This window comes from Uloborus diversus, chromosome 2 (genome assembly GCF_026930045.1).
Source record: "Uloborus diversus isolate 005 chromosome 2, Udiv.v.3.1, whole genome shotgun sequence".
Classification (NCBI taxonomy): Eukaryota; Metazoa; Arthropoda; class Arachnida; order Araneae; family Uloboridae; genus Uloborus; species Uloborus diversus.
The window spans coordinates 217222778-217248348 of NC_072732.1; the positions used below are offsets into that span (position 1 = coordinate 217222778).

The 25571-nt window shown below is 34.1% G+C and overlaps 1 protein-coding gene across 1 annotated transcript in view; it reads left to right on the plus strand.

The window, feature by feature from the left end:
- LOC129217683 (cysteine protease ATG4B-like) overlaps positions 1 to 25020 on the plus strand; it is a 36541-nt gene extending 11521 nt beyond the window's left edge. The window contains exons 4-13 of the mRNA XM_054852017.1: positions 6141 to 6239; positions 7443 to 7541; positions 8649 to 8721; positions 10218 to 10297; positions 16092 to 16213; positions 17985 to 18063; positions 19383 to 19510; positions 19659 to 19715; positions 20956 to 21052; positions 24365 to 25020. Of these exons, the coding sequence (XP_054707992.1) occupies positions 6141 to 6239; positions 7443 to 7541; positions 8649 to 8721; positions 10218 to 10297; positions 16092 to 16213; positions 17985 to 18063; positions 19383 to 19510; positions 19659 to 19715; positions 20956 to 21052; positions 24365 to 24429 (899 nt within the window). The 3' untranslated portion in view covers positions 24430 to 25020. The remainder of the gene's footprint in view (positions 1 to 6140; positions 6240 to 7442; positions 7542 to 8648; positions 8722 to 10217; positions 10298 to 16091; positions 16214 to 17984; positions 18064 to 19382; positions 19511 to 19658; positions 19716 to 20955; positions 21053 to 24364) is intronic.
- Positions 25021 to 25571: the final 551 nt, after the last annotated feature.

A 25571-nucleotide genomic window follows, 5' to 3' on the forward strand; every position in this document is an offset into this window, starting at 1 on the left:
AGGCTTGATACATTTCTAATAATTTAAAAAACGGAAAACAATTGCTCATGTCTGGAAATGTGTCGAGTTTTCATCAACCATTACAAAGAACCAGCAACATTGTTTTTCTTGAACATTAATTTGGGATTTATGTAAATTGAATGTGCTCATTTTTTATCATTCCTCTCAAAAAATATGGGGGTGCGACCGCCCCCTCTCGACCCCCCTATTTGCCGCCCCTGGTTACATCCCATTTAATAAAAGTCCTACTTGCCTTAAAAACACCGACTCGGGCATAATCTCACAAATGACGACTGGGATATTTTGAGGACTGATATAATGCTGCGACAAATAACGACTGGTTATCGTTTGTTTGGGGGGGGGGGTTTAACCCCCTCTAGGCACGTTCTTGGCCAGGCCCTGAGCTATAAATTTTGGGCCTCCCTGCATCAAAATCTGTAGGGCCCCTCTCTAGAGGTCAGCAGTGTATATTTGTAATGTTAATAAGCCTTAGTGCTATTTTTTTTTTCTTTTTTTGAAATTTTTCCTTCAATTTCTTGGGTCGTTGGGCCCCTTACGGAGGTGGGCCCCCCGCGCTGCGGGATCTGCGGGGCAGATCCGGGCCTGTCCTTGGCTATTCCAATTAAAGCAAATATCTTCGTGATCAATAGTGTTTTTTTTTTTTTTTTTTTTTTGAACAAGATGAATATTCTTTATTCAGCCGAGTAGTAAGTGGTCGAGTGTACGGAGTACTCGGCCAAAAAACTGCTTGGAACGGTAAAAATCATTCTAGCAAGACTAACTGCATTTTATCGGAAAGTACTAAATAGTTTTGTGAAGTATTTAAAAACATACTATTTTGTACTGAAATTCTGGGAAGAATGAGGAAAATCCAAACTCTTGGGGAAATCTAAACAAAGGCACCTGAAACCTGGGGCCCCTTAAGACTCAGGGGGCCCTATCTCTATTGGGAGCAATGAGCAATCATCCCGCGCCTAAAATCCATGATTATCTATCAATTTCCATGAGTTTTGAGGATTTATCATGGAAAACCATAATTTTGAGGGTGTGACACTTGGCAGCTCCGAGGCCCCCTGCTTTGCTGGAGGCCCCAGCTATCGCCTCATGCGCCTATGCGGTGATCCGCCACTGTTCTTTTCTAGCTCCACATCAGAAAGCCCAGATGTCAATGGCATTTTCTTGGGCCAATTGTTTTTTGATTTGGACAACCAATCTGGTCCGGATTTCCATAATTTTGATGACAATAAATGTTCAGCAGAACACCCACGTGACAATATATCACTTGGATTGTCGGATCCACTGCAATGTCCCCATGCATTAAATTTTATTAAAGATTGTATTTCGGATACTCTATTCTTGACAAATAATTTCCATCGCTCAGGGGCACTTCGAATCCAATGTATTACGATCTGACTATCAGTCCACAAGTAAATGTTTTCTTCTTGAATGGAAAACAAATCTTTTAGATACTTTGCGAGTTTTGATGTCGTTAATGCAGCTAACAATTCTAGTGTTGGTAGTGTGAGTTTTTGTTTAATTGGCGCAATTTTAGATTTTGCCATAACAAATGCTACAGTACAGTCCTCAACCGATCTTAAATACGCTACTGAACCGTAAGCTTTTATTGGTGCATCACCAAATATATGCAATTCTTTATTCTTATTACGATTTAGTTCGCAAGGAAAATATTTGCGGCAAATTTCGAATTTCTTTAGAGTTTCTATTTCATCGCACCACTCGGACCACATTTGTTTGCATTCAATTGGAACTTCATCGTCAAGTTCTAAACCCAACTGCCAAAGATTTTGCATTATTAATTTCGCTCTCAATACAAAAGGTGAAATAAATCCTACCGGATCAAAAATAGTAGCGGTTACTTTTAATATGTTTCTTTTTGTGATTATTCTACATTTATTTAGTGTTTCAGACAACTTATCTATTTTTAAAAACAATACATCTTTACTATTACACCAGTTAAGTCCTAGTACCTTTAAAGTATCATTGTGCTCTTTTTGTACCTCAACAATTCCATTCTTATCCCAGATTTTTTCAAGCTCTTCTGAATTTGTACTAAATTGACGCAAATTCATTCCCGCTTCTTTAAGTACGTTTTAAGCTTCAGTGCTTAACTTGAAGGCATGTTCTACGGAATCTGAACCGTAAAAAATGTCATCTACATAAATAAAATTATTTAACATCTTAAAAATCTCTGGATTTTCCACTGACAATTTCTTTATGTGATGTTTTATAGTACATGCGAGAATAAAACTGCTACAAGCAACTCCAAACGGAGCACGAGTCATACGATAATGTTTTATATTTAATTCATTGTCAAAATACAAAAAACGCAATGCGTCCCTATCAGTTTCTACAATCCCAATTTGATGAAAGGCCTTTTCGATATCTGCCGAAAATGCATATTTAAGCTGCCTGAAACACAATATCAAATCTAAAATTGAAGGGTTTAAATTTGGGCCAGGTATCAAACATTGGTTGAAAGATACCTCATCATTAACTTTTGATGACGCATCATACACTATACGGACTTTAGTTTTTGACGCATTTTTTCTTACGACCGGAGAATGCGGCATGTAGTACATTGTATTACCATCGTGACTTTCAACGCCACATTCTTCAATTATTTTGTTCCTTAACTGATCATTTATGATACTATCATAATTTTCCCTAAGCCACTCATCATTAATTAATTTGTTAGATAAATGCATAAGACGCAGTTTAGCATTTTCAAAGTTACTAGCCAAATGTTCATGATTTGACTTCCATAACAAACCAGCTTCATATCTCCCATTTTTGAAATTCAATTCACTTTCAAACTTTTTTATGACCAATTCATCGTTTTTATCATCTTTTCCTCCAAACCCATATAATCTAAAGCCCAAAATTTTCTCAAACTATCATTAATTGAGCTATGATCCTCGCTTTCACATTGCGTAGCACCAATTGTAAACATAGAAGCACTAGATTGATTTTCCCCGAAAGCTCCAACTAACGACCACCCAAACAATGAAGAAACTGCAAATAACCTTTTACTAATTCGTTTCTTTTGCCCTGTTTGTACTTCCCAACACGAATCAGAACCCAGCAATAATTCTATTTCAGAGGACTCGCCATTATCGGCTAATTGTAAATTTTCCGTTTTCAACTTTTCTAAAATACTTCTCGAGGGTACTTTTATAAGCGCTCCAGAAATTGTATCTGTTACAAGGGCTTCAATTGTTATACAACTATTAGGTTCATGCATACTTTTTAGTTTAACTTCGACAACATCATATTCTTTCAATTTACCCTTAATGTATCCAAAAGAATATATGTACAGTTTTTCCCTTCTTATACATTTTAATTTTAATTCCTTTGCTAATTCTGATTTAATGAACGTTTTTTGTGATCCTGAATCAAGCAAAATGCGCGTGATTCGACTTAACAAGCTATTTTTATCTGAAACATGAACAGTACAAGTTTGCATATATATACCTTTATCAGCAGTTTCAGAAATTATCTTTGAATTCAGCGACAAAGATGCAATCGCATTTTCTTTATCTTCAGAATCTGAAACAATTTTCCTACAGAACAATTTATTGTGATTTACACTGTTACAAACTTTGCAAGGTGGAATTTTTACCCTACATTTAAACGAAACGTGCCCTTTTCTAAAACATTTATAACAACGCCCTTGATTCTTTAGAATCATCCTTTTTTGTTCATTTGTTTTCTCACATTTTCTAACATCATGAGTATTTTCATTACAATAATAGCAGTATGAATTAGTCATTGTGGTTAGCGCCGAAGTTGTGGGAACACTTCTAGAGTAATTATTTTTATTCTGCGCAAACTCACTATTTGATTTCCTTTTCTTTGAATTTATAATTACATTCGAGGCTTCCAAACTTTCTACCTCTAATCTAATGAAATCCAAAAGCTCCGTGACGTTATACTGTTTTTTTCGAATTACGTTTTCTATTAAATTCTAAATTCATATCATCAGGCAACAATTTTAAAATAATTGGTCCTAATAGACTCCCATACGATTCTGAAACAATCCCCAATGAGTTCAGACTTCTTATGTTTATTTCACAAGAATCGTAAAGTGTTCTTAAAGCTTTTACATTAGACGAATACTTTACAGGATCCAAATTAAGAAGATTATTCATGTGGGAAGAAATAACTAAATCTACGCGTCCAAACCTTTCTTTAATCAAACCTATACAAGCGTCATAATTCTCATCTGAAAGCGAGAACCCAGATACTGCATTTAACGCAGCTCCTCCTAATAACGATTTCAAATAAGTAAATTTTTCAATCTTTGATAATTCAGAATTATTCCCGATAGCATTTTCAAACGAATTAAAAAATTCCAAAAAATGGCTTGGATCTCCGTAATATTTAGAAATTGAAATCTTAGGCAAACGAATGTTATTTTTTACCTCATTTTTGCATGAAACAATGTGGTCACCAGTGGATTGATTTTGATTTTGTACAGCATTTGAAATAGAATCTAATTTCTTTTTAGTTCTAAATTGACATAAACTAATTTTTTCCTCATACTCTAACACGGAATTATATTCCCTTTCTATTTCAGCTTCCTCCCCGACAAAACAATTAAATATCTGCTCATTAAGAATTTTTAACTCTGATTCTTTAGCATTAAGCAAAAATAAATTTTCCTCAATTTCATTTCTATCAAAAGTTTCACTTTGCAGACCTGATTCTATACAATTTACAAGTTTAGTTACTGCAATCCGAATTGTTTTTCTAGCAGCTTTAAATTTATTAAGTTCAGCAGCTGTCTTTACTATATTACCTTCTACTGACATTTTTAATCGCTTACCTTTATGAAAAACTCGCACACACCAGTACTATCCAGACGATAGAAAATTCTGTAGGTGTAATTTTATCGAAACGGACGAAAACTGCCATGATGTACAAATCTATTCATTCCGTTGTCAAATTCAACTTAATGCGATATTTCAATCTTCATTCGATACTTCAAGACAGCGTTTTTCAACAATACGCCTGCTTCCAAATTACAACTTCTACTGTTCTGAACTTCATTTATTCCATTCGCATTCGTGCCCCACGTTGGGCACCAAAAATGATATAATTTAACTTCAAGTAGTCAAGTTTCATGATAACTATTGAGTAATTCACAAATGCATTCAAGTTAATTCTTTATTAGTTGACACGACATTTATCGTAGCTTCATGCACTACTACAACTTATCTATATAACTGGCAAATTTTAGAAATTCAATGAATGATCAAGATTCGCATTAGGTGCGGTTACAGTACATAAACTAGTTCACGTGTGTAGATCTAATTTACATAAATAATTCTAACAAGTAAAACAACTAGCTTAATAGATAACAGATTGGTTTGCCCTTAAACTTGTGTTGTTTGATGCAAAGTCTCCCAAATTTTGTCTAGAGTCATCCTAATTTTCATAATTCAACCTTCACAGCTGTGGTATGATGAGCTTCCTCTTAGCATTCACAACATTGCCAAGTTATCTTTGCCCTAACTATTGCAGCCTTTTAAAGCAGTAAGTACCTCGGGGCAGAGGCAGAAGTACTCGCAATATACCGACAGCACGGCTATCACATCTAGAGACTGCAGTTTCAACCTTGTTATGGACTTGTCAATCTGGAATAACTGAGCTGGAGGCAGGTATCATCTCGTTGAAGCTGAGAGTGCCAACAAACTGGCAGGTAAAGTAAATTTATCTCACCAGGGAAAGTTTGAAGCCATGGTGCAGTACAACTCGTAAATTGATGGCAAGACTGACATCCGACTCCAGCTTGGCTTTTTACTATTCCAGACTGATGAGCCCATAAAGACAAAATTGCAGTCCCCTGATGTCCAGGCTGTCGGTATATTGCACATGATAGCAACCCTTCTCCTTTCGGTGAACCTTTGCCAAAAAGGTAGAATGTCTTTCTGTATCAAAACCAAGCAGCTTCTTGTTATATGGACCATATAGACTTACAAAAATTCTGAGACATGAATTAGATTAGGTAGTTAAGATTTTCTTTTAAATCTCACAAGCAGTAAAAATAGTCTGTTAAGGCCCTCAGTCTGTGATATCGTCTGTATTTTGTTTTGAACTCATAGTATTTTTTCTTCCAGGGGATAGCGGCTTGACTTCTGATTCTGGATGGGGCTGCATGCACCGCTGTGGACAGATGCTGATGGCACAGGCACTGATCGTTCGACATCTAGGCAGAGGCGAGTAAGAACTTACAATTTTTTAACTTATTTCCTTTTTCTGTGTCTCTCTTTTTTTTTTTTTTTTTTTTCACAAAATTGTAAAATCAAGTTTTTTTATGAAGTTAATGTTTAGATAGCATTCTAAAGCCATTTGATTAGCTTCAATGGTTTTTAAACCTCTTCTTAGCTCTTTGAACCTGACCCTTCCGATGCAAATTCGCACATGATAAATAAATAAAAGTTCTTAACTGAAAAATCAAGTACTCTAGACCCTCGTTTAGCTGTCCCTCACTTCTCCAGATTATCTAAATCAAATTTGTAACTTTAAAAAAAACATTACTGTTCACCACAAAGATAATTTTAAATTAGAATTGCAAGAACGTAACTATAATTACACTAAACATTTGATTTTGATTAAATGTTCAACTCCCACATAGATTGTATGATAAATTGTGGTAATCTAACGAACACAGTTGCAACTGAACTGTACTGCCATGCCATGAAAAAGTAAACTCCAGTATCTGCAAATTTTTATTTTTTATTTTTTTATTTATTTTTTTTTTATTTTATTTTTTTTTATTTTATTTTTTTTTTTTTATTTTTTTTTGTAATTTCTTGTACTTTAGCTCTTTAGCTTGCTTATTTGGTTTCTGCTGAAAATAAAACACGATAAGAATGTGAAATCAAAACATTTCCTTATCATTAGAATGGAATTTTAAAACCGTTCCTCAGATATCTTAAACACATTCCTACAGAAAGTTAAAATCAAGTTTCAACTGTGCATTGATTGCTTTAACTAAGCTATAAAATGAAAACATTATGCACTTATGCCATGCATTATTGCGTAACATGACATGTTTCGAAAATAAAATGCAGTATGTCAGATAAAACTCCCTAGCCCATGGGCATCCATATGGAGGCAAGTGGTGGCTCAAGCCCCCCCCCCCTCCCCCCTAGAAATCAGAACTTCCTTGCTTTTAGTCTTTTTTTCTTCGCAAAAATGTAAAAACATTTCTTCTCCAGCCATTAATGAATAAATTATTGAAAATTTCAAATTTTAACAACTCTAACCTGTACTAAAATCTATTTCCATTGGTAAAATATTCAGCTAAACCATAGGGAAAAAATTGGAGTCTCCCCCCCCCCCCCCTCCCTTAAAATTTTGCATAGGAGCACCCATGCTCTAGTCCTGATATAACCCATTTTATTTCTCCTCTCCAGAGTTCACGTGGTGCTCAGATGATCCAGACCAGACTTACCTGTCCCTCATGGAGCAGTTTGATGACAGGCCCGAGTGCCGGTATTCCATTCACAGCATAGGTAAGTAACCTTCATTTTAGATTGCTTATATTGTATATGCATTGTTTTTAGGATTTTTATTTGAGTAATCACAAATTGCTAATTGACCTAACTTGATAGAAGTTGACAGTAGGGGTCACTCTTCTGTTCTGGGCCTCCACAAGCTGCACTGTCCAGCAGCTTCTGCCTACATGCCCCTCCTGCTGGGCATGGGGCAGAGGCCCCATGTTGTCCAGGTCCTCCAGGATCTATTTTATTAATACCATCTTCTTTAAACATCCAGCCTCTGGCATTCATTTGAATTTTGATGTCTTGAATTCTCCAATGTTGTTTTTTGCAATGATGATTGCAATAGGAGCCATTTGTAGAAATAAGAACCCTCGAAGAGGAGGGTCCTATCGCAATCATCATTGCAAAATACATAATTGAAATTCAAGACATCAAAATTCCAGTGAATAAATACCAGATGCTGGATGTGTGTGCTGGTTGTTGCATATCTTTTCTCCCCCCCCCCCCTTTTTTCCAATAAAAAAGTAACCCTTTTTTAGACTAAAGTAATTGCATATCCATTCTTTTCTCTGTTTTAAAGTATGAATCCAGAAAAGTTATGTATAGTTATGGTTGGGTATTTAAAATAATTTAGTTAAGAATTAATTATAAAAATTTGAATTTTAAAACATTTTTTGCCTGGTTTTTCTCAGAATAAAGTTCATTTACCCAACTCAACTACTCACAATTTAGGAGCGTTGTATGTGCAACTTAGTTTGTTTTCTAATGTTTTGAAATTAGTCAATTACACTCATACGCTTTATAGAACTTGCAGTTTTTATCTTAATTATAACTCATCTTTCTGCTCCAGTTTTTTTTTTTTTTAATGTTATACTGCCAAATCAACTTTTCATCAAGTCTCGATTTTTACCTTTACAATTTTAAGAATAATAAAGATGAAAAATATTGAAAATATATTTAATCACTAGAAGATTCTATTCTTGACCATGCATAGTTGTTGGAAAGATTGCACAAATTCTACTTTTTTAAAATGTTTCTTTCATAATGGGGCTTTCTATTTTTCATTGATTATTGCTTTTGATTTGGCTTGTCTTTTGATCATTTTTGTCTCTTGTTTAGCTATTGAAGGCAGCCTTCTGGAGAAGCAGATCGGCCAATGGTATGGCCCCAATACAGTTGTACAAATTTTAAAGTGAGTTTTTGAAATTATGTTCTATACTTCTGCTGTAAGTAATTTTTAAGTATTAAATTGTGGTTATCAGAGTGTCAAAGAAACCTGCTGAAATGATTTCTTCTTTGTTTTTTTTTCCTTAAGTTGAATGAGTTCTGATATTTTAATACATTTAATTCTGTAGCATTTTTAACAGTTTAGTGGAAATTTTGGATGCACTGATTAATTGGCAGTGATCAATAAACGGCCATTATGGGCCAAATGTTTCCTATTAATTGGTAGGGGAACTATTTTTCCAATACTTTGTAACATTTTTTTTTTTTAAATCTTTAAGGATTGAACAAGAATTTAAATTAAATAAATTTACTAAGAATGCATGAATGTAACTTTCTGCAACATAAGTATAACATCTAGCAAGAAAGTGTCCTACCTAAAATAAAGGGATGGAAGCCTGCCTTAAATAAAGGGCCCCTTGTTGAAAAGAAGGTTGGGGGAGGTATTCATCTGTAATTCTGAAACTGTCATTATCATGCACTAACACTGCTGGTAGAAAAAGCAAACCCAGGCTGAGGTGGGCGACTGACCTCCCAAAAAACACTTTGCCGTAATCAAAGTAAATGGCTGGAAAGGTGTGACCCACAGAAGGAAGGGATGGTCTCTTCTTGAGAAAGCCCAAGTCCACCCAGGATTGTTGAGCTATTGATGATGCAACAAGTTATGAAAATGTTAATATATATTGCACAAATAGCAATTAGAATTGCAGACATGCCTTTTGGGTTTTCCAGTAACTAGTTTTTCGATGAAAAAGTTTAAAATGTTGGTTGTATCTTTCTATCCATTAGCTTTTTTTTTTCCTTTGAAAAAGGAGTTCCTTGCAACCTGAAACAGGTATGAGTAATTTTTAATTGATATTTGTATTGTTGTTAAATTTGTTTGTAAAAATTCATCAGTATCTCATCCTATCTAATACAGAGGTAATTTTCCCTTAGATAACCCATATTCGTTTCGATTTCTGACAAGGCCGTAACCAGAAAATAATTTCGGGGAGGGTTTAAAAACTTTCATGCCGAGTTTTGCGCTATTTGGTGCAAATGTTCATGTTTAAGTCGTTGGGTTATCTATTATGAAAGTGTTTTATGCAATTAATATACATATGAAGGACATTTGAGTTTTGAAACAATATTTTTTGGAAATTTTTAAATATGAACAAACATTTAAATTTCAAACCAAGCTTTTTTTTGGGGGGGGGTTGAACCCTAAGCGCCCCCCCCCCCCGTATACAGCCCTGATTTGTAATCCTTTTATTTGGAACAAGAAAGAAAATGAGTTATACTTATATCCATGCTGAGATATTTTTATGGTAATTTTCTTTGACAATAAGACTATTGTTTCGCACATCAAAAGAAATGTTATGGTTTCTATTTGTTAATTTTATTTTTAATTGTTTCAAAAAGAGTAGTAATAAAACAATGAATTTTGATTTCTCTACTCTAATTAAAATTGATGTTTGTCTGCAGAAGACTGGCAGAAGAAGACGAGAAGAATGACTTAGTGCTTCACGTGGCCATGGACAACATGGTCATAAAAAAGGAAATCAGTAAGTTATTTTTATCGTTATTTTCATTTCTGTTGAAAGCTTTAGATCTTATCTTCAATATTTTCATGTAAGAAGCAGTTACATCAGCATTTGAGGGAGATTGAAAAAAGAATCGATAATTATTTTTCAATTCCCTCCTGAAAAGCGTCTAACAGGGTTGTTTGATTCAAATCAGCATGGTCGAAATCATGATTTACCAGTTTAAAGAGAAAAAAAAGATTCTTGGATTTAAATCTATTACTATATTTGTTAAATAATTTTATATACAGTGAAATACTTTTAACACGAAAACCTTAACACAGGCCAAGGAGTCAGTCACCTTTCTCACCTTTAGTCACTTTTTGAAAATTTGGTTACTTTTAGTCACCTTTTGCAACTTTTGTCACCTTTCTCACCTTTTTTGAAATGCGTCTTAGGAATTTTTTTTTAAATAATTAAATCTTTGAAAAGTATCTGAATGGTAGCTTTAACAGTGAAATTAATTTAAAAAATAGCCTTAAATATGCACCCCCCCCCCCCCACCTTGTTGTTGTTTAAGAAAAATAGCTATGCTATCTGGAAATCGGGGAATTTTTCTATCGCTTGCAATTGCACCCTATGAGCAGAACCAGTCTTTCTATCCTTTCTACAGATGGACTTGCTCCTTATTTTCGGGAATGTATGTTAAAAGAAGCATGTTTATCCTATTATACTTTGAGCTTTGGTGAAACTACCAATGTCAAAGACAAAAAAGAACTGCAACGAACAACAAAATATTGATTTGAAAGCCAATGTTGCATCACAACAAGGTATCTCAAAACTTTCTTCTTGGGCAAGGCAGTCGGTGAAATTTCGATTGAGAAGCTATGTGAAGCACTTACCGAGAATAATTATCCATGAATAAATGTCTCATGCTTTCCTTTGGATGGTCCTTATGTTAATAAAAAGGTTTTTAGGTTGTTTGACACTATTATCCTTGGGACACGAGAAAAAAGCCTAATAAATATTGGTACTTGCAGTATTCATACAACGCATAATGCGTATGTCAAAGCATTGCAGTATTTAGGTGAAGAAGCATCTGAACTTCTTCTTAGTACTTATAGCTATTTTAATGGTTGGCCTTCCCGTTAGGAGGACTTCGAAGAAGTGCAAATTCAACTAAATACACCTCATCACAAGTTCCTGAAACACACAACTACCCATTGGCTTACTCTTGGACCTGCAGCAAACAGACTACTGGAACAGTGGGATGCTCTTCAGTATTATTTTTTTAAACATGTGCCTTTGAAAAAGAATTCAGCTATGCAATGCAGGTCATATAAAGCTGTTGCAAATGTTTTAAAAAGACATTCTATAAAAGCTGAGCTGCATTTTATCTTTTCATCTGCTGATTTTTTTTATGCAGTTCACGAAACGCTTTCAATGCTAAGTGCCTATGATACACAAATTGTACCAAGAAATAGAGACCATTGTTCAAATTTTTATGGCTCGAGTTATAAAAGCCTTTGTCATAAAGAAAGTTGATTTTTCAAACGTAGACACGGATAAACTGTTTGCAGTTGGTAACAGACTACCTCTTGAAGATCTTGTTGTTAGTGGATAGGTGACAGATGAATTGTCAAAACTGAAAGAAAATGAAATGGTTAAGTTTTTAAGAGGTGTTAAAAAGCATTGTGTGACTGCATGCAAGTATGTAATAGAAAAAAGTTGCATATCAAATGGATTACGGAAAAGTTTTAAATTTTTGGATCCAAAAGAGAGAAGTAAATCTAGAAGCTGTAAGGATTTGATAAAGATTACCAAAATCATGTTTTTTAATGTTCCGCTCGATAGGTTGCAAGATGAAGGGAAACTTTTGCAGCTCAAAAAAGATGATGAAGCATCCAAAAACAAAACCATTGATATCTACTGGCAGTAGCACATTTCAAAAAAGGACTCAACCAATGTTTCTAAGGTGATAAAAGCTTCACTTGCATTATCACATGGTAATGCTGACATTGAAAGACTATTTTCTATTTCAAAGCATCTTTTTTTGGTGAAAATAAGACAGCAAGGACTGAAAGATTTTTAAACAGCATACTTATAGTTAAAGATGCTGTAAAAGAATATCCTCATTTGTTTTCTTTACCAATTGGTCCAGAAATGATTAAATGTGCACAACAAGCACACGCAAATTACACAACATACATGGAGGAATGTAAAAGGAAAAAGGATTTGGAATTGAAACAGAAGCAAAAAGAAGAGCAAAAAAGAAAGGATTGTGAAGAAGAAACCAAGAAAATGGAAAAAAATTAAAACATCTATTGAAAGTGAAACTGTAGAAATCTTTACAAAAAGCATATAGGCTATTTTGGTAAAAGTCAGTAAAAAGAGATAATCCTTTTCTGTTTTTATGAGTTCTTAACAAATTGCTTTTGGTCACCTTTTAGTCACTTTTGTTTTCAAATTTGTCACCTTTCTCACTTTTTTCAAAGGCCATCAGCAGTCCTCGGCCTGTTATCATGAAAATTCGGTTAACACGAAATGATATCGCGGTCCAGACAGTGAACATAGCAATTTACTACATTATTTTTCCTTTAACACGAAACAAAATTCGCTTAACACCAATTTTTTTCTTTTTTTTTTTTCAATCTTCAGTGGCCAGTTTGCTACAAATCACTGAAGAGTTTTTTCATGAACAGTTTCGTGGAAATCTCGGGACCAGTTCCTCTTCATTCACACCCCCTTTTTTGTTCATGCTTTTGTCGCCATTCAACAGGGATCTTCCACTCCTTCTCTAATGAATAGAATCCTTATCATCTACAGAAAAAGAAATGTCAAGAGTTTGGGGATTAAAAATTCCCAAGCATTTTAACATGCATTTAGCACTGTTCGTTAGGTTGGTTGTTGAAACTGTTGAATTTTGCATTAATTTTGGCAAAGATCTAAACTCTGGTTCTTGTTTGAACTCTTTTTTTTTTTCCTGTTTTGCGGGCACAATGGCTGAGAAACGGAAGCAAACGGCTATTTCTTTAAAAATGAAGATGGACCTGATTACAGCAGTGGATGAAAAACGCTGAACTAAAACAGAAATTTGCAAAGAGTTTGGCATAACCAATTCTACTCTATCAACAATAATAAATTACAGGGATCAAATTTCGTCAATGTTTGAGCCGGAGAGAAAACGGATGAGGACTGCAAAACACGAAGGTCTGGAAAAAGCTTTGCTGATTTGGTTCAAGAAAGCTTGGTTACAGAATTTAGATGTGCATTCAAATGGAGAGATGACTAAAGCAATGGATGATCTCGAGCAATTTGTAGAGAATATGGCGCTGGAAAAGACAATTCAAAAAAAGATAACTAACATGTTCCCTAAAACACAATAATTTTTTTACTTGCATTTTATTCCAATGGATGTCACCTACTAGTTGTTTGAATGGAATTCAAAATAAAATTTGATTGAACTGAAAATATTCATAAGTATTGTTTTTTTTATATAAGAAATACTTATAACACGAAATTCTTTTAACACGAAAAAATATTTCGGTCCCCTCAATTTCGTGTTAAAAGTATTCCACTGTATGTATTATTTCATTGGCATTCAGTAAAAGTCAAAAATTCCAGTTTTAAAGCATTGTCCATTTAAACTTTGAAATTGTTATGAAAATAGCAAAAATCATTTTGCAAATCCCTAACTCTTAGAGTAAGTTTTTCTCATGTAACTTTTAAACTGTACGAGTATTTTTATATGAAAATGAGTTTATGAAATAGCCAACTGAAATGTCAAATTCATAGCAGTTATTTATCATTTTGTGTGTGTGTGTGTGTGTGAGTGGAGCTAATGCTTTGCGATCCGTTTCCTAAAGTTTTTCTAACAATAAAATTCAAAGAGATTATAAAATGCAAGTGAAGACTATTTTAAGTTGTGCAAGTACCCTAGAATCATATTTAAAAATGCCATTTTTAGCTACATTTAGTAAAAATTATATAGTAGTTTAACTGTTGTGGAAAATATCCATGCAAATCCATAGATTTGACTGTGTGCAAGGGGTGCTTTTCATTAATGCAAATTGACCACCATAATCTTAACTTTCAGTTCAATTTTATTTAGATGCTTTTTGTTGTATCGTAGCTTTGATGTTTTGTCGGCTTGTGGCAGTTTTGTTTGCAAGGGCAACTTGGAAGCCCTTACAATTGTAAAGTTGTAATAAAGTTGGTTTATTTTTTAAATAGTTGCCTAAGATTTTAAGTGTAGGACTCCGCCCGACATAGTACTGTCGGCCCTGATTAATCAAATATCCTCGGTTCCAAGAAATATTATTTGATTAAGCATGGTATTTAATGAAGTGGGGAAGTGTTCTTTACCTTTCTAAATTGACAACATTTGTCTTAAAACGCAATTATGATAAATCAATAGCCGTATAAAGGAAATTAATGTAACTGGTAAAAAGTTTGTGATAAAAATTATAAAAAAAGTAATATACTACTTGCAAGGCGCCCATATGGAGAGGCAAGGGGGGCTTAAGCCCCCCCCCCCCCCCTTAGAAATTAGAACTTCCTTGCTTTTAGTACTTTTTTCTTTGCAAAAATGTAGAAACATTTCTTTTCTAGCCGTTAATGAGTAAGTTATTAAAAACGTCAAATTTTAATAACTCTAATCTGTAGTAAAATCAGTTTCCATGGGGAAAATATCCTGCTAAACCATGGGGAAAATATCTGAGCCCCCCCCCCCCTTTTTACAATTTTGCATATGAGCGCCCTTGACTACTTGAGTTATGAAATCTTTGTTTTGGCACCTGTTTTCAGTTCCTCATTTTTTGAAAAATTCCGTTGCTTGCTCAAGATCTATTAGGAATAGTTTTCTAACTCCTTTTTTTCCCTCCTCGTCTGCTCGTGTTTTACATTTAATATTTGCCAACTTATTATCACCTGAAATGTGTATATTTGTGTTATTTAATTTACTTATTGACTGTGCTATTTATAGGGTTTTTTTTTTTCTTTTGCAAAGGCAACGACGGAAAAAATAAGATAGAATATAGGAAATGTTTTGATGGAATGTGAATGTTTTTCTCCCCCCTTGATGGCGAAAAATATTGTTTTATATTTTTGCGTCAATGATTGTTTTTTATTTCTAATGTATTCAAAAAATATTTCAGAGAAAATATTTGCAAAAGCTGACCAATATTATTCAATTATTTGGGGGAAATTATTCGATTAAGCAGGGATCTTTAACAGTGCATCTACGGGAGTATATTCGATTCCGGAAGATTTTATTCGTATAAGCAGGGTATTCGTTTATGCGTTACCTGATTAAGCGGGGCTGGAAATTTTTTGAAGGACAAAATTTATGACATTATGATTAAGAGCCTCTTTCTCGGGGAAATAACAGAATCCTAATAGCAGAAAAGAAAGAGAAAGTGCAGTGCTGGTGAAGTGGAGAAGGTATTTGATTGGCTGCCACTTGGTTGGGGTTACTGCCAGGTTGTTTATGATAGCTTCCCTGTTAAGTAAAAAAGAATTTAATGTGTTGTAATGTAATTGTTTTAGAATATTCCGAAACGTCTTTTTGTTTTTCAACATTCAAGTAGGGGTCTCATGGGTCAACTTTGTGGGTTGCAATGGCCCACATGCCATAGGTTAGGCAGCACTGCTTTACATTTTTGACATTCCTATCTCGATAGAAATTCCAAAGGATAAGTTAATTTTTTAACACATTTATAACTGATTTTTATTTGTCCTTTTCTTACTGAGCCTTTGAATCCTCAATATTTAGAAGTCTAGAAATTATTTTAAGATTTTGTTCCATTTGTTTGCTATAACAAGTGTAATATTTCAGGGAAACTGTTGAGGCGGAAGAGGAAGAACGAGGAAGATAATCGTCGCAGCCCCATCCTCCTAACTGTTCCCTTACGGCTGGGTCTCTCGGAAATAATTCCAACATACTTCGAAAAGCTGAAGGTGGGTTGTCTTCAATATTTTCTGTATTGTGAAAATAGTGGCAATGCTCCTAAAAAAAAAAACTGCAATTTTGCTCTGTTAAATGTGTTTTTTCTAGCAAAATATTCCCACTGTGTTCTGTTATGTAAGTTATTTAAAGTTTATTGGCACAGGTTTGTGATGAAAATCATAGCCTTATGTTATTGATATTATCAGCAGTTTCTATCTTCAGTCTCATAAATTGGAATTATATAATAAAAATAGCTTATCATTTTATCACCGTATGTTCATGCATTAATTTGTTGCCTTTCTGTGAGATTTTTGAAATTTGTCGAGGATTTTTCGGACACCCTGTGTATCCTGTATATTTACTTATTCATTCATACTAATCAGTGATGTATTTGTTTTATCAGTTTGTGAATTTTTATATGCATAAAATTTTAGTTAGACATGTTGATTACGGAACCAGTACAAGGAAACAAAGGGTAGTTGTAAGGGGAAATTATTCTAATTGGAGTGAGGTTTTAAGCGGGGTTCCTCAAGCATCAGTGTTAGGGCCTGTTTTGTTCATTGTTTTTATGAACGATATTCACAAAAATATTTCTGGGAACATGAATTGTTTTGCTGATGATGTAAAAGTTACGGGGACTGTAGATAATGAAGAACAAGCAAAACAACTGCAAGAGGATCTAGATCATATTACGGAGTGGGCTGATAAATGGGGTATGGCTGTTAATGTTGGGAAATGTCAAGTGCTACATTTAGGGCATGGAAATAAGTGTACAAGTTATTATTTGCAAGGTTCAGTCATTAGTCAGGCAGACAAAGTTACTGATCTGGGGGTCTTAATAAGTCAGGATTTAAAGTTCAGCCAACAGTGCAGCATTGCTAGTAACAAGGCCAATAAGATGCTTGGGTTTATCAATAGATCTATTTCAAACAAATCTAATGAAGTTCTTCTGCCCTTATAGAGAAGTTTGGTAAGACCTCAGTTGAAGTATGCTGTTCAGTTTTGGTCTCCTTATCTTAAGAAAGCCATTAATGTATTGGAAAGGGTTCAAAGGCGAGGTACAAGGCTAATAAATGGACTTTCTTACTTAGACTATGATTCCAGGCTCAGAAGGTTAAAAATGTACAGTCTTGAGCAAAGAAGAGACCGAGGGGACATGATTCAGTTGTTTAAATTTATTAAAATGAAAGATGTTACGGGGCTGAAGTTTAGCACTGAAAACAGGACACGGGGTCATTGTTTTAAGCTATTTAAATCTCAGGCTAACATGGATATTAGGAAAAATTATTATTATAGCATGGTATTGGAACCTTGGAACAGTTTACCGGAAGAGGTGGTAATGAGCAAGGGAGTAGATAGTTTTAAGAGGGCCACTGATCTTCACTGGGGATTATAAATTGACTAGGACCAGTCTAGCTGGGATCAGAGCCAGTTGCTGGTCGTCACTTTTGTATTTGTATTTATTTGTATTTTAAGATTATGAAAATCAAGCTTGTGTGTGCATGTGTGTAAAAATTGAGAACAGTAAAACCTGTGAATTTGACCACCCTTGTAAGTTGACCACCTGTCTTAGTTGACCGCTATTGTCAGGCATAGAATTAGATCTATATGATATAATTCAACCTCTATAAGTTGACCACCTGTTTAAGTTGACCTCTAAAGTAGTGCACTGCAACTCAACTTACACAGGTTTCACTGTATGACACGTACTTCAAAATTTTTATAAAAAATTTACATCATTTAGAAATTGATAAGCACTCTGACAAGTGAATTGTTTTATAGGCAGCGTTCAGGATGAAGCAGTCACTAGGTATTATTGGGGGAAGGACTAACCATGCCTCCTACTTCATTGGATATGTTGGTAAGTTGACCGAAAAATCATGCCGTGTTTCACCCAGTGTTGCCAGATTAGGGGAAATTTCCCCATTTTGGGGAAATCTGGTACTCTCTGGGGAAAATTTGGGAAAATTGGTTTTGAGGAGTTTTTTGGGGAAAAAATTTTTTCTTGGGGAAAGCCTGGGGAAAAAAAACCTGGAGAAAATTTTTTTTTCTTATTTAAATTCACGTCTTGACATCTGGTAGTTCCTTTGTATCAAACAGCATTGGTTAAGCTTTGCTCAACTTTATGCAATTCGCATTTAGCATTTTGTGGAATATTATGCTAAGGAAATCGCAATAATAGTTCTCCGTGAGTAACTAGTTGATATGTAAAACAGGCAAAAATAAGTGTGATGAAGAATGTCCTTCGATAAATATATACTAAAATCATAGTTTAAATGTACATACAGAAGCCGACTAGTAAATGCGAGTCAAAAAAGATATTTGGCTATTTCTTATCTCTCGGTTAGGCGCTTGTATTTATGACTAGTGGCACCTGCACGGTTTTGCCTGTAGTAGAAAATTAAAAGGTATTTTGGTTCCCCTGTATATTTACAAATAATGCATGATGAATTTCTCGCCAATTGGCTTGCCCACGTTACGGTTCCACATTATGATAACTTGGTAATTTAGTCTTCCATCTTATGATAGATAATTTTGCTCGGGAAAAAGTTCTTAAAATTGGAATAGAAAAAGAACAAAATCGAATTTTCAAGAATCGCTTAAAGGTGTAGACCCTCATACTACAAACTAAATCTTTGCCAAATTTCACAAAAACTATCAAGGTGCTATGCGCGTCACAGAGATTGTGACAGACAGAGAGGCTTTCAGCTTTATTATTAGTAAAGATAAAAAAAAAAGATAAAGAGATAAAGAAGACAAAAAAAAAGCGAAAATGGGAAGAAAAAAAGTTGGGGAATTTATAAGAAAATTTGGCTATTTGGGGGAAAAAAATTTCAGCTAACAAAAATATCAGAGAGCAAGGCTATTAGTAGAAAAATAGTTTTTGACTTTGGGGAATTTAATAGAAAACATCGCTTTTTGGGGAAAAGTTGGAAGGGAATTGGGGAAATCTGGATTTGACCATCTGGCAACACTGGTTTCACCCAGAATTTGAAAGATTCTTAAAAGTCCTTTCCTTTTAGGTCCTTAATCTTTTCAACATTATTCCAAAGATTCCAAAATTTCAAACCAACATAAGAGGAGTAACTTCATCAGTTCCATTTAACTTAGGCAAAACTTTTGTCTGTTTGAAAACTTTTGAAAATTGCTTGGTCTTTCAAATAACTGTTTTATCTCCAGGTAAGGAGTTGATCTATTTGGATCCACACACCACACAGATTTACAAGAGCCCCCGCGAAGACTCCACCTTCCACTGTAGTCGCCCCAGTCGCATGGACTTCACTCAGCTCGACCCATCTGTAGCCTTGGTGAGTAGTATGAGCAGAGAAATTGCATTTTTTCTTATAATTTTTTTAATATCTGGTATAACTTCTCTCATGTATATTGTTTTCTAACTCTAAATGACTTGTGGTTTTACTTAAAATCCTGCTAAAGATTTCCTTTTGATTATTGCAGTCCTTCTATATTGAGAGTGAATCTGACTTTGAGCAATGGTGCACAGATGCCAGACAAGTAAGTCTCAAATTTTTCAGGGTGTCAGGTTTCATGGTGTCTCTCTCAGACATATGTGATACTTGCATACTTGCCAACTCTACTGTTTTTTAACGGGAGACTCCCGATTTCCCGGTTTTTACTATTTTCTCCCTTTTTTGCAGTTTTTTCAGTCAATCATTAAAAAATTTCACTCTCTTAATAGATGGCGCCCTTTTCTAGTCTACCAATGTCAGAGAGTAAGAATTTTTCCAATTAATAACTCATTTAGTAAAAATTAATTTTTTAGAAGCTTTCCACATTGCATGTTCAACGAAGAATGTTCTTAGATAAATGTATACAAAAATCATAGTTTAAATGTACATACAGGAGTAGAAAAAAAATATTTGGCTGTTTTTTATCTCTCGGTCAGGCGCTTGTATTTATGACTAGTGAAACCCGCACGGCTTTTCCCGTAGTAAAGAATTAAAAGGTATTTTGGTTCCCCTGTATATTTACAAATAATGCATGATGAATTTCTCGCCAGTTGGTTTGCCCACGTTACGGTTCCGCATTATGTTAACTTCGTAATTTAGTCGTCCATCTTATGATAATTTTGCTCGGGAAAATGTTTTTAAAATTGGATTAGAAAAAGAACAAAATCGAATTTTCAAAAAATCGCTTAAAGGTGCACACCCCCGTGCTACAAACTAATTCTTTGCCAATTTTCATGAAAATCGGTCAAATGATCTAGGTGCTATGCACGTCACAGAGATTCTGACAGAGAGAGAGATCCGGACAGACTTTCAGCTTTATTATTAGTAAAGATAAAAAAAAAAAAGATAAAGATAAAAAAGCAAAAATGGGAAGAAAAAAAAAGTTGGGGAATTTTATAAGAAAATTTGGATATTTAGGGGGAGGGGGGAATTTTTTCAAGAGACAAGAATATCAGAGGCAGTTGATTCATTTTGTGAAAATATTAGTGGAAAAATAATTTTTGAATTTGGGGAATTTTGATAGAAAACATTGCTTTTTGGGGAAAAGTTGGAAGGGAATTGGGGAAATCTGGATTTGACCATCTGGCAACACTGAGTTTGTGACAAGAGGGAGTCTGATTTATTAAGGGTTTGGGAAATTGGCAGTTTGTGACAAGGGGGAGTCTGATTTATTAAGGGTTTAGAAGAAGTTGTACACAGTCTTTTTGTAATGAACCTGAGTTTCATAAATTAGATTTTATTTAATGTTTGAGTGAATCTGCTCCAAATGAGTCTTGTTTGTGCAGGTGTTATTAGAGCCTGAAAAGGATGCTTTGTTTGAAATACTAGAAGAGAAGCCGCCCATGATGCCTTATGTTGACATCGAGTTGGATGATGACTTTGGTAAGACAGCTTTTCCCATTTTGAACAATGAACAGGCGGAATTTTCAGCTGAAAATCTTAGTAAGGATTTAGAAAGGTCATGGTTATTTTAGCAACAAAAGACATAATTGATGTCTCCCCTCCATGACATGGGGGAAAATCCCATGCTGTTGGTTTTGTAAAGGGCTATATGTAAATTTTATAAGTTCCAATAAATCTGCCTGAATTTTAGCCCTTTTAAATACCAACTTCAACAATTTTTATTGTTAATTGTAAAGGTATAATATATGCTTTTAATATTTTACAAAAAGCAAACTGAAGTCCCAAATTACATTTTAACTCTAGAAAGACAATGCATTTTTTTTTTACTTAGTTAAAAATTTAGTTTAATAACCACACACACAGTCATAATTCTACTGTCTAAATATCAGAATTTTTCTAAAAGTTAATAATTAAAGTTAAAAGTTACCAAAAATATGTATAAAAAAAAACTAAAATAATTAATTTTCAATTCTGAAAAGTTTCTGAGTCCTGATAAGAACTAAATTGAATTTCAGTTTTCAATCATCATTTTCGAAACAATGATCGCTGTGACTAAACAATAACTTCTACAAGGTTAAGAATTTGCTTTTTTAGCCTTTTGAACTTTTTCTAGCTGAACCATAATTTTTACCAATTTTATTCCCCATTTTTATATTTGATACTAGCCGCCTGCGGCGACCAGCTGGTCCGCCTTTTTACGCCAGGGGTGCCGCCTTCGGCGGCTGCTTAAACAATTTAGCGACGATATTAATCAATGTTTTTCTCTATAAATCAGTATTATCATTCGTTTTTTTTACGTCAATGTTGCCGCCATCGGCGGCTGCTTAAATTAATTTCGTGGCGGTGTCAATCAATCTATATCTATCTATATCATTAATAATTTGAATAAAATATTTTCTAGATCTGTCTCCAGTTTCGTCGTTTGGAATATTTTTAAAGGAGAGGGAGGGGAGACACAAACGACGTACTCTTCATGCAAATTTTGTCGCATAATAACAAAAAGCACTTCCACTTTTATGTGAAAGCTTTGTGTGTTTTTTCAAAGTCATGGTGTATGTGGGGGAGGGAGGGGGGCATTGACACCCAATGTGCAAGCAGCCACCTACGGCGGCTGTTTGGCTAACTTGTCATTTACCTTTTTACTTCAAGTTTGCCGCCTTCGGCGGTTGTTTAAATAAATTTGGCAGCAGTATTAATCAATCCATCTCTATCTTTTTTTTTGTGCCATTCACATTTTTACGCCAAGATTGCCGCCTTCGGCGGCTATCTACCTTTACAATCTATCTCTACATTTTCTTATCCATCTCTATTTATTTTGACCTCCTCCCCCATTTCCTAATAAAAACAAAGAACAGTCAAAAAACCGCTTTTTTTCATTTAAGTAGAGCAAAAAAAAAAGCTCAAATTCCCCGTAGTGTGCAAAAAGTAGCGTTTGACAAAGATAAAAAAAAATCTCGCTGTTTTTATTGAATTAATGCGCACAACTATGAAATGTAATGTAATATAGATACAGCGAAAGGTCCAGCTTGGGGGGGAGGGATGGAAAAAGAAATAAATGCAATCCCTAAATAAAACAAAAAAAAAGGAAAGAAAAAAAGCAAGCGCTGCCGAAAAAACACGTGGTCATCACGTCAGAAAATGAAGTAAGCTATGTAGTAAAAAAAAAAGTTTAACATTGCTTGCGATTAAGATTCCATCGTAAATATCGAATTGAAATCCAAAGAGTGACGTCACAGGCATAAAAGATTGAAGAACGCTTTTTTCGACTGATGCGTGAAAGGACATGATGTGTTCAGCATTAAAAATATTGTTTAAAAAAAACTATTGCGTATTTTTAAGAACTTTTTTCTTCTGAAGAGGGCGAAATGGTTTTACTATTACCAACTTAAATTTCAGAAATGAGGCTTTGATACTTCTTGCAGGATGATATTAGAAAAAAATAAAACCCAGGAAAACATGCAAACTAAAAGTTTTTTTCAAAAATTCATAAAAAATACAAAAATTGCTCTATCTTCAAAATTTTTTTGTTCATCATATTTAAAATTAAATTTCCGACACTATAGTATCAAAAATATTTGTCTGGCGCGATTGGTTCGGGGTCTGTGAGGTTAAAAGTACTAAAAAGTGCTAAAAATCACATAAAACATTAAATAACTTTTTTTCTAATTAAAATATCAAAAGTCAAAGCCCGAGGTGCACAACTTCAGCAAAAACTACACCTGTATACCAAATTTCATCTTTCTAGGCCTTACCGTTTTCCCGGGATGCGCGCCACACACACATAAACATCTTATTTTATTATATTGTAACGGATTCGGTGCGACTTCCACTTTCTTGAAATGAAGACACAGTTCTTGATAAAAACACAGGAGCTTTATTTACACTATGTACAGGAGAAATCGTTAACAACTGCTAAAATAATCATCAGCAATTAAGCAAATATCACTCAACACCGTAAACTCAGCGGTTACACACGTATTTACTTCCAAATACGAAAACAACACAGCGAAATGCCTCGCTGTAAATAGAGCTAATACACACTCTCAGTACAAATTCTCAATAAAAACTCAACTGTTTATCCATCGCTAACGGCTTATATACACACTGAAAAGAAATTTCTAATATTCCACACGCTTCTGTAAAGTAGTAGACCGTTATCAAATTTTATCAATGAACAAAAAGGAAATAGGGGGTCGTATACTTTAGCCATATGAAAAGGGGTTGTATATTCATTACGGGAAACTATTTACAGGTTACGTTACTACAATAATTACTATTTACAGAATTTGTAACAATATGTATAGATGTTTCAATTCCTTTGAACTACCCATTTTATGCTATGAATTATAAAACTTAAAACAATAGAAAACGAAATACAGATTCAGTGTTAAATTTTATAGTTATTGTATTTAAAATCCCACCACTAGAAGAACTCAGAAGCTTATTTAGATTTTTAAACTAAGATCTTAATGTAACTAAATTAGATAAAATTGAAAAATTTCCTTTCTTGTAAATGCAAAGATTTTATAAGATTGTATTGATTGTTTAAACAGTAATGTAATTATTCAAAGAATATTGAGAAATAGGCAGAAAAATATAAAAGGTAGAATTAAAGGAAGTTAATCCTTTAAAGGAGTGAAGTTTTTCAAGAACAAATTGAGATTTACTTATTTGTACACAAAAGGATAATAAAAACAAACATCTTGCTACTTTTTTTTTTTTTTTTTTTGAGTAATTATTTGTACTTTTTGTAACATCTTCATAAAATGTTTTTTCTTAATGTTATTTTAGATGCTTCGCTGAACGAGAGAGATAGAATTTACACATCTGATGAAGAATTTGAACTGCTCATGTAAATGAATTGCTCCTCAGTGATTCTCCAGCCTGGTCCTTCAGATAACTGAAACAAAATGTTGCGTGAGGGTTGAAATTTTTCATGAGTAACTTCTGAGCACTATTGCCAACATCATGCCAAAAATTAACATATTCTCAGAAAATGGCTTCATGCATCAAGTCTTTTACGGCTAGAAGTTTCACTTCTGGAAGTGTGAATTTCCATTTAATAACTTCCGTTTTATAAATGCTCCATGAGATATTGAATAAAATTATTTGTCTTTTGATTGTGGAAAGTATGTTTGAAATGTAAAATAAAATCCTTCGGATGATAAGGATGTTGTAAATCCATTCGGAATGTTTCGTCAACTCCCCCCTCCCCCCCCCCCCCCCATCGAGATGTAAGTGACACAAATTTGGAAATTGAAAACTGTATTTCAGGGTTTTTGGAGCCTCATTAAGTGGTCAAGTGACATAAATAAGAAGGCCTCAAGATTAATTTTGTTTTATTAAGTTCAAAAAAAAAAAAAATCTAAATACTAGTAACTGAAAATTCACTCTACACAGTGGTTTTATGTTTTAAATGTCAGCACACCTCAAAACTTCCGATTCTTTTTTTAAAAAAACGGATTGTTTCCTGTGACGCAAGCAGCTCTCATAATGCCTCATGTAAATATATTAGCACTGCTTTCAAACAGCACTGTGTAAGAGTGATTACATAACATATAAGGTGGTGCTTTGCTGTGCTTATGTGCAATATCAATTTTATCTAACTTGCAAATGTCGAGGAATTTGAATTTAATTATTCAATGTACATTTTCTGCCAGAACTTCATTAATAAGTGACAGAAGTAATTTCATCAACGACATAAAATGCTTACATGATCTATTGATAACAAAAGAGTTAACTACTGTTAGACTGTTACAAATAAATTACCATATTCTTTATAACTGTTTATTATAACCCTGAAATTATACTGTACATGTTGTTACTGCATTTCTGTGCTATGTATTATGTAATAAATTATATAAGCAGATGTTTTCTTTTAGTGCTCACTTCTTTTATTGAAAATATTGCATTATTTTACTCTGTTTATTCATGCCAATTGTATTACAAAGCAAACTAATCTACCATTCTCACATAACTTGCAGTCATTGGAGGCATA